Below are 16570 nucleotides of genomic sequence, written 5' to 3' on the forward strand. Positions count from 1 at the left end.
ATATTTTTTAATATTATAATTTTTTGGCGACAAATAATGTGCTGGAAGTGAGTTGAGAGCATCGAATTTTTCTAGCCATTTTTTTACTTTATTGGAAAATAAAGCGACTATTTCAAGATATAAAATTTACATATAAACAAAAATATATCGTTTCGAATGTACGCTCAGAATGACAAAAATGTCTAAAGTCTTTCTAATATTTAAGAACATCGACAGGTTACTTCTACTAGTTAATATGTTACTATATTACAAATATTTCCTTTTCTGTGTATTACATAAATTAAATTTAAAAAAAGTTGTAAAGAATTAAAGTAATTTGTGCAAGTAATGTAATACACATGTAACACATATTTTATATATCTCAATTGCAGTGTAACTGTTACTCGTACCGTTCATAAATGTCTCGTGTAGATTTAAATAAATCCTGTCGTGTACAATTACGCTTATACTTGGTGAAGACTGTTCCCCTTTAATTATATCCTGAATTAAAAAAAACTTGGTCTTCTCTTCCATCTCTCTCTGATCTATGTAGGAAGTAAGAGATAACATGGTTCACTGAATGGGCATGATGACGGTATTCAAAATCAATGAAAATGATTTAAGTAAAAATAATATGTTGAAAGGATTCCTAAAAATGACCCAGTTTTAATTTAAACTGTAAGATTTATTATATTTTCAATAAAAAGTATAAAAATACTGTAGGCGGCCATCTTGGCGAATGACGTCATTTATTTTGGTGTGTCGCCGTATTGCTTGAACTTTTCTATGGGATGTCGTAGCGTGACGTCACTTATGGACGCCATGACGCCCGCGAGCGTTTTTGCACTTAATTCAAAATTTGTTTTAAAAATGCTATTATTTTCGTGAATACTACATTTATTGCCGAAATAATATGATTTTTGGAATCAGTACACATGTACCTACATTATAGAAGGGGATTTCAAAAATTTGTCATCATGCCCATTATCTTATACCTAACTATGTCTAACAATACTGCCTTCTGTGAAATTTTGTGAAATTCAATTTTACAAAATTTAACTAAAAGTATTTTATGCCTTTGTAAAGTACTTTACGATTCGGATTAAGCCGTCTGTCCTTTTCAAAGTACACTTTCGCAGTTAACTCTCGATGTATTAAAACTTCTTTGATGTTAAATCTATACATAGTTACTAAAGTAACGTAAATATTTGTGGACAAATTGTATTTAAATTATGGTTGACTTGGATGGAAAATTTTTTTTTGGATTCGAAATCATTTGAATGAACTTTTTATGAGTAAATTTTAAAGTGTTTTTCCAACTAAGGTATCGATTATGTTAAATGGTAAAATAATGGTAATTTATTTAATCGTATTACACATATTTTTTTCATTTGTTTAATAGCAAAATCTTTGTTATCTGTAGAAGAATTTTTTTTTATATTTACAACAAAAGATTTTCAATTATTTGTTGAAGACGCGTTACTTTATAAATTAGTTTTTTTTTAAAGAAAGTTGCACTGAAGTTTTCTTTATGCTTTGGACTTGGGCTCTCTGAGTATTGTCCATTTGTTTTAATAAAGGATAATCATTTTAATCCTAAACAATGAATGTGAGTTGTGCGCGTGACTATTTAATCTTTCTTCAATACTTTTATATTATGATCAACCAATATTCTACGTAATTTTGGTTACTAACGTTTTAAGTTTTGTCCTTTTTAAAGACCAGACGACTGCGTAAGGAATCTTAAACTGGTCAGTAGCTTTTTATGCTCTCGCCGAGAACTATGAACTTGTCGATCTTTAGCAATGATATATTAAAACTATAGATACGTTACATGCCCACGAAAAGGCACAAAAAAGTGTGCGAAACGCGAGCGCATTGACACACATGCACGTTTTTCTTATTACTTACATATTATTACATAGATAAATATTCTATAAACAATATGATAAAAAAGAAAACTAATGTTTGACATTCTGTTTCAAGTTTCATTCATACGAAAATATCGAAGTAAATTTTGCATCTCTATCACTTTAGTCGTGGAAGGTCTACTTTCTCTCTTTCTTGTCAGTTGTGTAATCATGGCGGAGCAAACAAGAAAAATAATCAAAATATAATAATTTCTCATTTACTTTTACAAACATTATTTTGTTGTATTGTTGGTGTGTGTGTTTTTTATGTTTCAATTTTTGCCCGCTAGTAACGTATCTTAAGTTATTATATCGATGATCTTTAGGCTTTTTCTATAAAAAAATGAGATGGAAAACATATACGGACGGAAGGAAAACTTTATAGGAAAGTAAGGAGTGTATTATAGAGGTTGATTGTAAGTTAATGATACAATGTTTGTTTGAATCGTTGTTTTAGTTGTATTTTAGTTTCTTGGCTGGTCGATATTTTTCCTTTTTTTTTTTGTCTATTTAAGTATTAGTCCGCGTAAAACTACTAGTCCGCTCTGAATATAGAAATGAATCGCGTCGCCATAGCCAATTGTATGACTACACCTGCTCGCAACAACTTCAGAGCGGACTAGCGGTTTGGCGCGGACTATAACAGACCACGCCACGGTTTTGAAATATTCCAGTAAGCGATGATATAAACGGTGAATACATACGATGTGCTCTATTACTATAAGTTTGTTAAGTATTTAAGATTTCAATTTTTTATATTATAGACGTTTCTATTATTCGCGTAATGTTTGTCTTTATTATATTCGACAACATTGAAAATTTAGATTTTTTTACGAAACTGTGAATGACTCCACTAAAAGATCGAGTCTGTCTTATAAATTTCTGGTGAAACAACAAAGACTTATGCGAATTACAGGAAGCAAAATATGAATAGGTAGTATGTATTTTTAATTGTATGTATTCACCACAGCAGTAGGATACCGATGGCTTATTCAGAATATTTATATAACTGAAGACATGTGTTAGTATATAAACGGCGACGGACATCGTAGCGTATCGATTCTTTTTTTATATTAATATTTTGTGTGATAATTTCATATAATGATTTTTTTTTGTAAGACTATGTGTATTATTATTTGAATACATTTTAAGTAATTCTTTCTACAGGCCTGCGTTCCTAAGGTCAACACGTATTAAATGTAATAGATAGATTTTAATTAAGAATTTCCTTTTTTTTTAAATTGTTTAGTTTCGTATCAGGATTTCTAAAGGCAACAGTTATTGTAGCTTTTGTTTGTAAAAAATTGAATTTGTTTGGGATCTGTATTTTTAAAAATTGTTTGTTTAATTTATATTTGTTTTATAAATTCGATCGTCGTAAGTAATTATTTTGTTTTGGTCCGTTATTTGTAATCAATCTGTCCCATTTTTTTACTATCAAAGATCGAGTTTTGCAAATTTCTAGTATGAAGAAATGGTCAAATATCAATCTTGGTAAAACATTGGATAGATCGATTTTTAATATCGGGGGTATATCTTTATCATATTGAGTGCGATCAATAACTATGTCCTTTAGAAATACCTTACGTTTTAGTTGGTGTCCTACTTAGCCCGATGTCCTCTCGTTTCGTATAAGCGGTGAAATGAGAATGTTTTAATTATTATTGTGTCGTTTACGTTAAGTGTACCAAAAACTTTGAAACAACCGACTCACGGCTGCGCCAAGCAGTGATGATTCTCTGTAGTTATGTATTAAAATAAAATAAATAATAAATACACATTATGTCTTTATTTTTGGTTTCCCTGAATTAGATCTTAAGCAGTCAGAAATATATACAGGATTACTGAAAATTAGATACATTCCCTTGGAGGGGTAAAAGTAGAGCTCATTTTCAATAGGTTTTGTCATTAAGTATCCTAGCCGATAGTGATTTGTTTTTGAGATATTCAAGTTTTTGTGTTTTTATATCTAAATACCGATTTCAGGCAAGAAATAAAATGCTCCTAAGTGAATGTCCTATTTTGATCCTATTTTTGTACATAATAGACAATATATTTTTGTGCATATAACCCTGTAGATTGATGTAATAATCAATTTTATGGTTGTCTTATTATCAAAGTTGTATTGTCACAGATTTTCAAATTTGACAATGTAGTATCTTGAGGTTTTATGATTAATGATAATAACTGAAACTCATAGGTCTATATAAAGGGCATTAAATTTTAAAGCCGTGTCATATTAAAAAGATCAATATTTTTGAATAATAACATAATTGTTTTATAACTTAAAAATAAACAAAATAAAATACAGTATTTAGTGTCTACGATTCGTTGTGAACTAGTCGTGTCGTTGGTCGGGATGTGTGACGTCCTCCCAGGCGCGCGGGTCGTTCTCTATCCCTTCAGCACTTTTCACGTGTACCACTGGTCGTATCTCCGTGTCTATGTCCTTCATAGCTTCGATCAGCTCTGCCGTGGTTTTGTATGAGGATATCGTGTGCTTTACGAAGTCTCTGGAAGGTAAAAAATGATTTAAAGTTCGAAAAAGTTCTGAGTATGATGTTTTTTGGAAACAGCTAAACTGTATTATGCTGTTCCAAAAAAAAAAACATTGTTAAAAATAGCGATTTTTTTTTCTAGATTTAGAATTTTCATATTTAACGTTAATTTGATACAATCATGATCTTAATTTAATAAAATTTTGAGCTTATGTTGTTTGTCAATAATAGGAATATTTTTTAACATTATTAGAAATTCGTAATACTGTTTTAAAGGTTAATGCTTAATCACCTGAAGTAAAATGCTTTAACGAAGACCGCAGGTTGAAATTCATGGCCACATCGCTCTGGACCGAAGCTCATGATACCCATCAGTCTGTTTTGTTGCACCGCTGGCGCTCCGGCATCAAACTGTTAGGAGAAGATAAATAGATTAGTTCATCGAGAAAAGGAGTTTGAATAAAGTCCTGTTCGCAGGGACTCGTGATTATTTCTAATAACACTTTCTACACTCACAGCCCCACACCCTTCCTGCTACCCCACACCCTTCCTGCTACCCCACACCCTCCCACGCCAAGAGGATTCCCTGTATCGTGGGCGTTATGGAGACACACACACACACAGACAAATAAACAAAGACCCAGAAGCAGAAACCTAAATTCATCATTTAGAAATCTGTCTGGCCGGGGATCGAACCGGGGACTGCGTGTCAGACCGGTATAATGACCGTTCCGCCACGCGGGTGTATGATGGAAATGGTGATGTTCTCTCGGTCACTAATTGAAATTCAAAATTAGTTATTGAACGTAAAATCCAGACGAAGCAAATGGGAAAATAATGGCACATGTATACTTCTGAATTCTGCCGAAATAGGGTTGGAGTTACTACAGTCTCCTACTGCCACGAGGTTACTAAGTTGAAAAGCATTGTACACGGCTGATTTGAAAGAGTACGCGACTGATACAATGCACATAACTCTTGTCTAAAGTATGTGCTTACCAAACAGGCATCTCTGGAGCCGTTTCTTAGGGAAGCGCAGAAGAAGTCCTCAGTGAAACGGAAGCCGTTGACCAGCTGGTAAGCATCAGCGCAATAGTGTCGTGTGCGAACCTTCAGACGACCGCTGAGGAGGTCGGGCGTGTGATCTCTGAATGCTGTATCTGATCCCTGAAGAAGAATATATAAGTAGCAAACTAGCATGCAATCTACCTGATAACTAAATAGCTACTTCCGCCCATGGACTTCAATCAACCCCAGACAAGATTAGATTCCTACCTAAGGTCGGCGACAGACGCGCCGCTACCTCTGAGGACTGAACTGGAATGCCTCGGAAAAGTAGGTCTCCTTTAATACACTACATACCACGCAATTTAACTTGCTTAGTCCTAGTTAAATGAAAAGCATCCAGCCAATAGAAAAATATAACATACGTACCTAGTGATATAAAATCGCCTATCACTAATATAGTTCAAATCAGTTAAGTCATATGAGCATAACAATAGAAGTGGTGAAGATACCCTAGTTGTGCCCCATCCGGTTACGACAATGAAGCTCTGAGCGAATGGTTCTCTCATTCCATCGTATATTTTCAGCAAATTCACGTAGTTGTCAAATACTGCAATTATTTTTAAATAAGTCAGTAAAATCATTAATAGACATAAAATGTTCGATATAAATAGATATCGTTATAAAAAAGTAGTGATAGCCTAGTGGCTAAGAAACTCGGCCTCTCGATCGAGGGTTTAAATTCCAGGCACGCACCTCGGATTTTTCAAAGTTATGTGCGTATTAGAAATTAATTATCACTTGCTAAACGGTGAAGGAAAACATCGTGAGGAAACCTGCATATCTGAGAGATTTATAAAAAAAAATATCAAAGGTATGTAAAGTCTACCAACACGCACTTGGCCAGCGCGGTGGACTATGGCCTAATCCTTTTCATTCTGAGAGGAGACCCGTGCCCAGCAGTGGGACAGAAATGGGTTGTTGATGATGATAAAAATGATATATTTATTTATTTCAAACTATTCATGAATTAATTGTTTCATATTAATATGAAGAAAGTTTGGCCACTTAATTGCTAAGTAGAATGTTTGTGGTTCGATTGTAATTGCAATACACCACGCCAGTGCTTGCCAAATTCTGGGGTAAAAACGAAACGTTTTAGCGTATTTTCTGGCCGGGAATCGAACCCGGAACTCTCTGCGTCAGATCGGTATGGTGACCGTTCCGCTACATGGGTCGTCAAACTTACTAACTTCGTTATATTTCCTACGTTAAATTTCAAATATAATTGACTTAAAAAAAACACCAGGCTCTTATAAAACTTAAGAACTAAAACAGAAAATCGTAACCGAGATTTTCTTCAAGCTTCAACAAAGCAACATCAGCGTGCGGCACGGGCTCCTCTTCGAACTTGGGGTGTCGGACAGCCCCCGCGACTTCCATCAGCACTCCGCCCTCGTGAGGTCTCGAGCTCCCCACGCGGACCTTCACGAACTGGCCTAGAGTCTTCATGGGAGACACGTGCAGGACACTGTTGGATAAGCGAATTACCCAACTCAAAGGCAAGTTTTCAACTCTTTATTCTGGTTGTCGGGCAAGAGTCTGCATTGAATGTGTAGCGTTTAGTTTTTAATATGACACTTTTAATATCTTTAGGTAGGTATGGCACTTAAGTTAGCTTTTTTATTGTTATTTTCAGGTAACTTGTAATAATTTTGGAGCGAAGGAACCTTCGGTCCATCAGCATCAATAGAAATTTTATGGATAGAATTGAATCCAAAGGGGCATGCATTCCACCCGATGGTAGCTGCTGCTGCTGAGATAAAAATGAAATGCTAGAGGTTGGCTGGTTGGTTGACAGATGCGTTGCCTCCTCTAAGGACTAAGTTGGAACGGTTCGGATAAGTATGTCTCCCTTACACTCTTCAAAACGAAACAAGGCAACGCCAGTGCCGTTGTAAGAAGATTGAAGGTGGTAGAACCCTTTGTGGTTCGACTCCGGCGGCACCCCCGCCACACCTATTTCTACCTAATAACAGCAGTGTTAGGCGCTGCTGTGTTCCGGTTTGAATTGTGTGGTAAGGGAGACAGACTTTTCCGAGGCGTTCCAGCTTAGTCCTCAGGGGTAGCGGCGCATCTGTGACCGACCTCAGGTAGGAATATCTTATCCTATCTGGGGTCGATTACAGATGTCCATGGGCGGCAGTAGCCACTTACCAGGTGGACTGCATGCTCGTCTGCTACCCTTATATTATAAAAAAAAAGAAAAACAGGTTTGGTGATAGTGCGTCCAGTGTCGATCCACAATGGGTTCAACCACGAAGCACCTTTAAATAATATTAACTTACTAATTCAAGCAATGCGCAGCAGTCAACACCCAGTTGACATCAACGATCGTGCCAGCGCACCACAGCCGTCCGTTGATGATGATGGCCGCCATGTAGGGATAGTTCTTCGTGTCCGTGGTGTTGCCACCGCGGATCCGCATGAACTTGTTCTGGTCTCTGGGGTACTCGTTGCGTATGCGCAAGTGACTCCTCCCGTGCCGACGTCGACCGTCTTGGATAGGTTCATCGTCTTCGAGGTTTACGCGGAATTTTACTTGAAAGTTGTGATAATAATGTTTACGTATCTCGTTTTTTAAGTATTGTAATACCAGACGAACATTCAGTTCACCTGATAGTAAGTGGCTACTGCCGCCCATGGATATAATGTCTATCAATCATCCTGGCTTTGATTATAGAAAACCTTTTGCGTCTTGTAATAGTCGTATATTGTGGCAATAATTACGTCTACAATGTTGTTTTTTTTTTTAATTTTTGTAAATATCCATCCTGAGTACAGGAATACCATACAGCTTTACGAGATACCATATTTTGTCGTATCTATTGTTTTACGATAAAGCTCAAAGAGCAAAGGGATGAAATCTATAAAATGAATTTAACTATAACTTACGGACAGACGCACCATCGTCAGATTTTGTTACAAAAATAAAGTAGGAACAAAATATTAAGAAATACACAATATACTTCATTTTGTTTCTTTTGAGATCATTTGATCAAAATAACACTTCAAATGTTAGACCTAAAATAAAATTGTGCAATGGTTATAAACAAAATTGCTTTTACGTTTATTACTCTTATGCTATGGATTCGATAAACATTGTAAACGAAATAGTTGCCTATTTACCTCTGATACACTAAGCATAATGTATTAATGCGCCTATTCTTATTTGTATATTTAAAAAGAAGATTCTTCGATGACTATTCTCCATCAGGTAACTTAACTGTTTCATTGCTATATACTGCGTATAATTATCAAAGGTAAAGATGCAATTAAAAAGACGTGAATACCAAGGAATATAAATATTTATTTATATACTTATTAATTTCTAATAATACCAGTATTTAGACAATAATAATTCGTCCTAATATCACATTCGGAGTCAGCGGCACGTTACACATCAGTCGGTATCTGTGTAATAACATTGTGTTATTCGATTTTATCACAGTTATTAAGATTCATATTACAATAAACGAAATAGCATAAAAATTAGCCATAAAACCTGGCTATATAATATACATAAACATAGGTAAGTAATTATTTAATAATAGATTATTTTAGATATTAAAGAGGATTATAAACATTTCATAAATCTTAGAATATAAAAATAAACAGAAGGCGCTTAGCGTAGTCTCTTCATGATATCCAACAAAACAATTTATTTTTTATTTTATAAGTAATGTTTGATAAATATCGCAATCCAAAATAGGGGTATTTGTATAGATTTATTTACACATCACTGTGTCAAACGAAACGAATGGTCTAAGTGAACATAACTTAAACAGTTTCGCGATATCTGGAATCAATATAATGGAGTCGAATATTGACATACAATTAACTTGAATATAAATGCCGTTATTTGGATTGTAATATTTATTGAAATATGTTATAAGATGTTACATCATCAAACGGGCTTAGACCTTACGCTGTTTGTCCACCAACCACCGATACCGAGCCGATACCGATAATTAATGACAGCGCCGAAGTAGCGTACATACATTTACTATAGCAGTTTGTCCACCGAACGTCCGTCACCCGAGCACCGTCATCCCGGCTGCCGATATTCCGAGTAGGTACATCGGCGTGATCGCTAAATCGGCACCGAGTTATTGACGGGCCGATGTGCCGGCAATGTAAAACACATTGGAACTTGTCCATACACTGCCGTCACACGGGTGACAGCTGGAACAAAATAAACCGCCGATATCGGTCGCAGTGGACAAACTATCGCCGTCACGACATAATTAAAATCAGCCCGAAATATTCTCATTCTCGGTATCGGCTCGGTGACGGTGCAGTGGACAAAAAGCCTAAGGCTTGGGCCGTGGGTGAGATTTTCTATACAATATATTGACAGGCACACCCCATATCTGCGCGGCTGTTACGATAGATACATTACATTAACACACATTTTACAGGAGAATACTCAATTATGTACTTGCATAGCACGTATCCATCACGCTTTATGCCTGTATGTTATACATTATCCATCACAATTAAAATCTACGTCCGTTCTCAAATAAAAACATCTTTTTTTATAGGTTCAAGACTTTTGACTGATTTAATTGTACATTCCTTCTACATATTTTTAGCTTCTAAGTTTTACATAGTTTTTTTAATAATTTTCAGATTGAGTAATAATTATTAATAACATAGAAATTACAGCAAATAACTATTCATAAAAAGTCCGTTTATACGGAGGCCGATCTAGCTGCAAATCATTGGTTACATTTTTAAAGATCACAGAATCACTACAAATCGGCGTTTACATAAACTACATTACAACACAGATAGAAGAACGGCCATCACAATCTGCTAATCTCCTTGCCAGTTTCTACGTCTTTCCTCTTCTCCTTCTGCCTGCCATCTTCTAGAAGAGCGTAGATCTCTTCCACGCTTCTGTCTTTCGTCTCTGGTACGTAGAGAACAGTGTAGACGGTACCAAGGAAGCAGACGATGGAGAAGAGTATGAAGACCCAGTGAATGCCGAGTAGCTTGAGGAGGGGGTCGTAGGCTTTTGTTTGGACGAAGTCGCTGAGGGCGTCTACACTGCTCACGAAGGATGTTACCATGCCGCGGTGCTGGAAAGGCAATTATAGAACTATTAGTACTACATTCTGTTATGACGTTAGAAGGAAAATTCAGCATGACATCCGCGGAACAGTCATCGTACTGGTCAAGAAAACCTATTTGAATCTGTTTACTGTAATCTGTTCCATCGATAAAGTACGTTTATGGTAAATAAGTAGTGAATAATAGAATAGATAGATATCAGTTCAATAATTAGTTAATACGATGTTAAACAACGGAGGAATGTAGCTTTCTTCATAATGTTTTCCTTCAACGTGATATTTAAGTACAGAATTCGATCAGTTAGTTATTAGAGTTGCGTCTTGGAATCGACCAATTATATCGAAATCTCGCTTCGTAATAACTTAATTCCTCCTTCAAATCATCTCCAAAATGAATCAAAACTTATTAAAACGTCATCATCAACCCATTACTGTCCCACTGCTGGGCACGGGTCTGTTCTCAGAATAAAGATTAGGCCATAGACCGCCGCGCTGGCCAAGTGCATATTGGTATTTTTTTTTAAATATAGGAGTAGCAGACGAACATGCAGTCCACCTGATGGTAAGTGGCTACTGCCGCCCATGGACATGTGTAATGAACCCCAGATAGGATTAGATACAGTTACAGATGCACCGCTACTTTGAGGACTAAGTTGGGACGCCTCGGAAAATAATTTCTCCCTACAGCAGCGCTTAACACTGCTGTTATAAAGCAGAAATAGGTGTAGCGGTGGTGCCGCCGGAGTCAAACCACAGAAATACTAAAACATAAACGTTAAATGAAATCAACTTACTTGAAATGAGAATAGTTCCGACGTAATCACATACGGCACGGGCTGGTAGCCGGCCGCATCAGCGAAGATGCACATGCACATCGCCAGCACCGGCAGCCAGCCCGGCAGCCACACGCCCTGTGACGTCACGTAGAACCACATGCCCAGCGCCAGCATCGAGAGGCCGGTCGCCAGGGATGTACCAGCTAGAAGCCACTGGGGACAAATATGATTGCTGTAAGATGTGTTCTTGAAATGGTTGGCGACAGAAGTAATATTTTGATTATAAAACTGATAAAAAGGACTTTTTAGGTGTAGTGGGAATTATGACGATTTGTCATGTGGAGTTGCAGCTTTGATTCCAAATATATAAATGTTGAATGTAGATTTCTATGTTTTGACACAAAACGATATTTTCTTTATGCTTAGCACCTATGACACAAGTATTAATATACGATACACACAATACACAATAAATACAATAAGATTTATAAAATTTGCATGTATAAAATGGGGTTAGCCTGTAACCAGATTCCAGCTGCTTACAGATGCCGTGGCAACTCTTGTGGAAAGACAGTCGCCTCATATGATTGTGGGGATAGTACCCTGGTCAAAAAATACTGGTTCTATTACCTTTTGAAAAATAATTCATATCAAGAATCAGATTCGATTAAGAATATCAAAGCTTCATGCCTACATTTTCTTCGAAAATTCATACTATCCGTTACTTATGACTATTTGATTGCCAGCGATTTTTACGCACCTTCCTACCAGTCTTCTCAACAATACAGCTGGCGACAATAGATCCCAGGAGCTGGATAGCACCAACCACTATCGTCTGCTTGTTTGGGCTGAGGTGCAGGCTGATGGACTCCGCGGCCTGCTCGAAGATGGAGCCCGCGTACATCAGCACGACCAAGTAGCCGCAGGTTTCTTGGGATAGCATCACGTTTAGGGATATCCGAAATGCTTTGAAGGTGGTCTTGTCTTGCACTGTGGAAAGGAAAGATCTGCATTTAACCAATTCTTACCGACATCTTAAGTAATTTCTACTAAAGTTTGAATTTTAGACAATTTTTCTCTGCGTTTATTGCCAAATATTGAAGTTTGGTTGGAGAAGATTGGTCGAGATTGAAGTTTATTAGTTACGCATGAAATAGATTGGCTTTAAATATAAAAAAATGAAGTAGAAAAAACATTTTATTAATAAATAAGTTATAATTTTTCTGAGCTGCAGAGGAACTTAAATTGAGTTAACTTCATGTAAGTACGATATTTTGTAGGTATTCATGTTCTTATGAAGATGTCGGCTAACTTTGAAAACCTCGTAACTCCATTTTTATCCAAAAGCACCTTTTAATGTTATTATTAAAAATAATTGAAGAGCATTTTATTATTTGGAAACTCATTCTAAAACGAAAGGAACCAATATATTTATTCCCATAGAAAATATAAGATTGATTGATATTTCAATCAATGCATCTATAACGAGAATACGGCTTAACAATATTTCTGCTGTAATCAATAAGCGATCGTGCTCAACAAGTATAAAATTCTTCGTAAAACCACAGGAGGAATCAAGGTTGTACAACCTACAAGTCCGTTCGTAATTTAATACCAAAGCTTGCTTGAAGGCTCGCGTGGTTATCGTCATTACGAAACGCAGCCAGAAGGAAAATTACACAAACTGAAATTAAATTTATAAATCTAAATCGTGATGATAATATCCGCGTATTTTTACACATTGTTGCCTTGCATGAATAACGGTACAACTCAAAAAAGGTAATTTTCTAGGAGAGCCAGTATAAAATTAAACATTATTTATGCTTCGAGTTCTGTAATAACCAGTAGGATAATATATCTATGGTAATATCTGTATAAGATCTGTAATAAATAAAGAATAGTGAAAAATACAGTAACAGTATAGTTACAGACGTAGATACATTAGAATAAGAAATATTTTTGATTAAGTTGTACCTCGACTTCCAACTACCAAACATCAAAATCTAAGAGAATCTAAATATAAGAGAAAAATCAGGTGGACTGCATGCTCGTCTGCTACTCCTATATTATACATACAAAAAAGTAAAAGCTCTAAAAATTAGTTCAACTATTAAGCTACATACCTATACTCTTCCAAGTGGCTTTTTGGACGGATTTCGCGTATTCCTCCTCTCTTTCCATCACCTGGATCTCTTCTTCAAGGTACTTGTCATCAGTCGTCGTGTTCCGAAGCCACGCCAAAGCTAGCCTCGCTTCCTGTAACAAGTTCAAATTATCCATCAGAAACTTGATAAAGTCAACTTAAGGGACGTACTTAAGTGTTATTTTTAGGGTTCAAAACTAAAAGGGTAAAAACTGAACCCTACAAGTAAGTATCTGCTGTCGGTCTGTCGCTCACTGGGCTCTATTTCTTGAATCGTAATAAATAAGAAAAATATTTTTTAACAGAATATGTGAACCAGTGGCCGGTATAACAACAAATATTAAAAATAAATAAGTTTGAAAATAAATGTGGATCGCCACTCGCCATACAAGAAACCGCTATTTTTCGCTTTATCTATTGAACTGTAACAGGTAGACAGTTTACATTTTCACAATGTATTTAGTTATATATTTGCTATGTTAACAAATTTCTAAAAATAAAAATACTTAAATGAAATTTTGGTGGTACGGAACCCTCAGTATGCGAGGTCAACTCGCACTATTTATTGGATCTAGATCCGATCAAATCGTTGTCACCTTATAAATGATAAATATTTCAACATACTTCCAGTGCATGGCAGTTTAATGCAAATGTAACAGCTATTAAGCTCAATTAATTTATTTCCGGATCTGACTGACTGGAAAAATTACGACTCTTTGTTATGGATATGGATTATGATTATAATAAATTACATATAAATCTTTAGCGTTTTGCATCAATCATCATATTGAATCAGCGGGCTTGTAAAAAAATTAGACTATATTACAATATAAAATTCAATATTGCGATTCAAATCCCACCTGTGATTTTACAAAATGATGTATGTAAAATAAACTATCACTGGCTTAAACGGTAAATGAAAACATCGTGAGGAAACCTGCATACTTGAGAGATTTATAAAAAAAAAATCTCAAAGGTACCTACGTGAAGTCTACCAATACGAACTTGGCCAGCGCGGTGGACTATGGCCTAATCCTTCTCGTTATGAGAGGACACCTGAGCCCAGCTAAATATAGACTCCATTATTTAGCACAATTTTATAAGAACTTGCATCAAATTTTATTATACTGTTACATTTTTGACATTTTACTCGACGGCGGAGGGTAATGTTTTTCGAACATATGTAGGTATGTCTCGTTCTTTGGCAAGCCCTTCAGCCCAAACCGCTTTACGAGATGTGGTTGGATTTGTCTAAATTGTAGGTATGACATAGACTTTTACATTGACATAGAAATTTTTTAGGCAGTCGAGTTTATATTTTTATAATAATTAATAAATAATAATTTTGTTGTCAAATAATTTTTCATATTTTTACATCACAATGATGTTCTTTTAAATTTTGGACGAATTTAACTACGTAGTTCGTACTAGTGACATACTTATATAGTTCAATCCAAAGATAAAGATATACCGTTATTATACTTAGATTAAAACTTGTTAATATGGAAACTGGACAACATTGATTTGTTGTATAAGATACGAATAGATTTATGATTTCTAATGATTTCCGGGTAGGTGCAAAACTATTTGATTTTTTGCAGCAGTAATAGATAACTGTTTCTGGTTTGCGTTTACGTTTCATTAGATATCTAGAAATAATGCGGATTTCTGACTACAAACACCTTTAATATTCTTTCTTTTTTGCAGAATTTTCAGTTCTCTTACGTTGTTTTACTTTCCCGTGCAAAACATGTGCAAATAAATTTTTAAATACCAGAAATTTGTAACTGGGCCTCGTATCCAAGACCCTTTAATGACATGAGAAGTTTAAACTTCGAAACTTATTAAACAAAACTTGAAACACTTCTATTGTATCGTGGGTGTCATGGACACAAACACCCAAACCAAGAACAATGATTACATCATATAGATTAGTCTGGCCGGGGACCGAACCTGTAACTTTGCGCGTCAGAACGGTATCACGACCGCTTCGTCACGTGTCGTCTATAAACATAACTTACTTGAATTTTTCCTTGCTTAATAAGAAACACAGGCGTCTCCGGCATAGCGAGGAACGCGAACATGTGCAGCACAGGCACTGCGGTGCACATCCACAGCACTGTGTCGAAGGAGAGCAAGTCCCCCGCCACGTAGACCACCAGGTAGCCCAGGTTCTGGGAGAGGATGAACAGGGAACCCAGCGCGCCGCGGATGTTGTCTGATGCTACCTGCGTGAGGAATTGGTGGAGTTTTAATGTATGTAGTTGATGAAGAGTTTGGTAAAATTATAATTAAAGTTGTAACTAAAGAAATGGGTGGAATGTTAAATTAAGCTATTGTCCTGAGTGTTATTGGATGGCAGTACCTATTTCAAACCTCGTTAGAGGCCTCTTAGCGGGTTAAAACTTCGGATTGGTCTCTAACTTTATCTAACAATCTGTATTGAAGCAGTAAGGTGAAACCAATCTGTCCCAGTCCAAAACTTTTCCAGCTGTAGGGTTTAAATAGAGGTTTGTAGGGGTTAAATAGTGTCTGTCAAATTTAAACTATTAATTCTTTTTAGAAGGTTCTGGTTAGTCAGATATATCGGATAGGTATATTTTGTACGGTACGTTCCGATTTAAGCTTCGACTTTCGATCGATTAGTAATGTTGATCGAAGGATTCAAGCCTGAATACATTGCAATAATATTTTCTGCTTCCATTGTACAAAAAAGGAGTATATTGTAGCTATGGTTTTACTCACTTCCTTCAAGTAGAGGGGTGTGACAACATAGCATCCAGCGCACGCCAGCCCCGCCACCGCCCTGGAGGTTATCAGCGCCCAGGGATCCAAGGAGAACAAGGTGATGACCCAGCTGATCTGTTTGACAAAAGTAATAGTTTTGTAGTTATTAAGAAATGGATAAAAAGATGATGCAGTTCTTTTTTTGGAGTTGTGTGATCGCATCCCATCCAAAAGAACATACAAGTCCATTGAATTAGGTAGGTACTTAGCATATGCGAGAAACAAATAAATCTTCAAACAGGACGATCTTTCTTTGATTGCTTGTAGGGCCAGCCCTTATTAAGTCGTAAGTGTAACTACTCTACGATCATTAAGTACTCTTCGCTGACGGCATCTA

At 36.1% G+C, this 16570-nt stretch overlaps 2 protein-coding genes across 3 annotated transcripts in view; both read right to left on the reverse strand.

Annotated features, from left to right (window-relative positions):
- Positions 1-3871: 3871 nt before the first annotated feature.
- Positions 3872-7970, reverse strand: LOC140756649 (trypsin-4). The gene is made up of 6 exons (XM_073092195.1): positions 7741-7970; positions 6742-6923; positions 5905-6002; positions 5387-5554; positions 4680-4798; positions 3872-4402 (listed from the first exon to the last, which is right to left on the reverse strand). Exons 1-6 carry the CDS (start codon positions 7878-7880, stop codon positions 4228-4230), a joined length of 882 nt encoding a protein of 293 aa, XP_072948296.1. The 5' UTR covers positions 7881-7970; the 3' UTR covers positions 3872-4227.
- Positions 7971-8742: 772 nt separating this feature from the next.
- Positions 8743-16570, reverse strand: part of LOC140756428 (solute carrier family 2, facilitated glucose transporter member 8) — a 42168-nt gene continuing 34340 nt past the window's right edge. For both annotated transcript variants that reach the window (XM_073091930.1, XM_073091929.1), the window contains exons 4-9: positions 16192-16308; positions 15468-15674; positions 13427-13559; positions 12064-12293; positions 11322-11516; positions 8743-10536 (exon numbers count right to left, since the gene is read on the reverse strand). In XM_073091930.1, coding sequence (XP_072948031.1) covers positions 10261-10536; positions 11322-11516; positions 12064-12293; positions 13427-13559; positions 15468-15674; positions 16192-16308 — 1158 coding nt within the window. In that variant the 3' untranslated portion in view covers positions 8743-10260. The remainder of the gene's footprint in view (positions 10537-11321; positions 11517-12063; positions 12294-13426; positions 13560-15467; positions 15675-16191; positions 16309-16570) is intronic.

This window comes from Epargyreus clarus, unplaced genomic scaffold (assembly GCF_041222505.1).
Source record: "Epargyreus clarus isolate Ecla_fem2 unplaced genomic scaffold, WU_Ecla_fem_2.2 ptg000035l, whole genome shotgun sequence".
In the NCBI taxonomy this organism is placed as follows: Eukaryota; Metazoa; Arthropoda; class Insecta; order Lepidoptera; family Hesperiidae; genus Epargyreus; species Epargyreus clarus.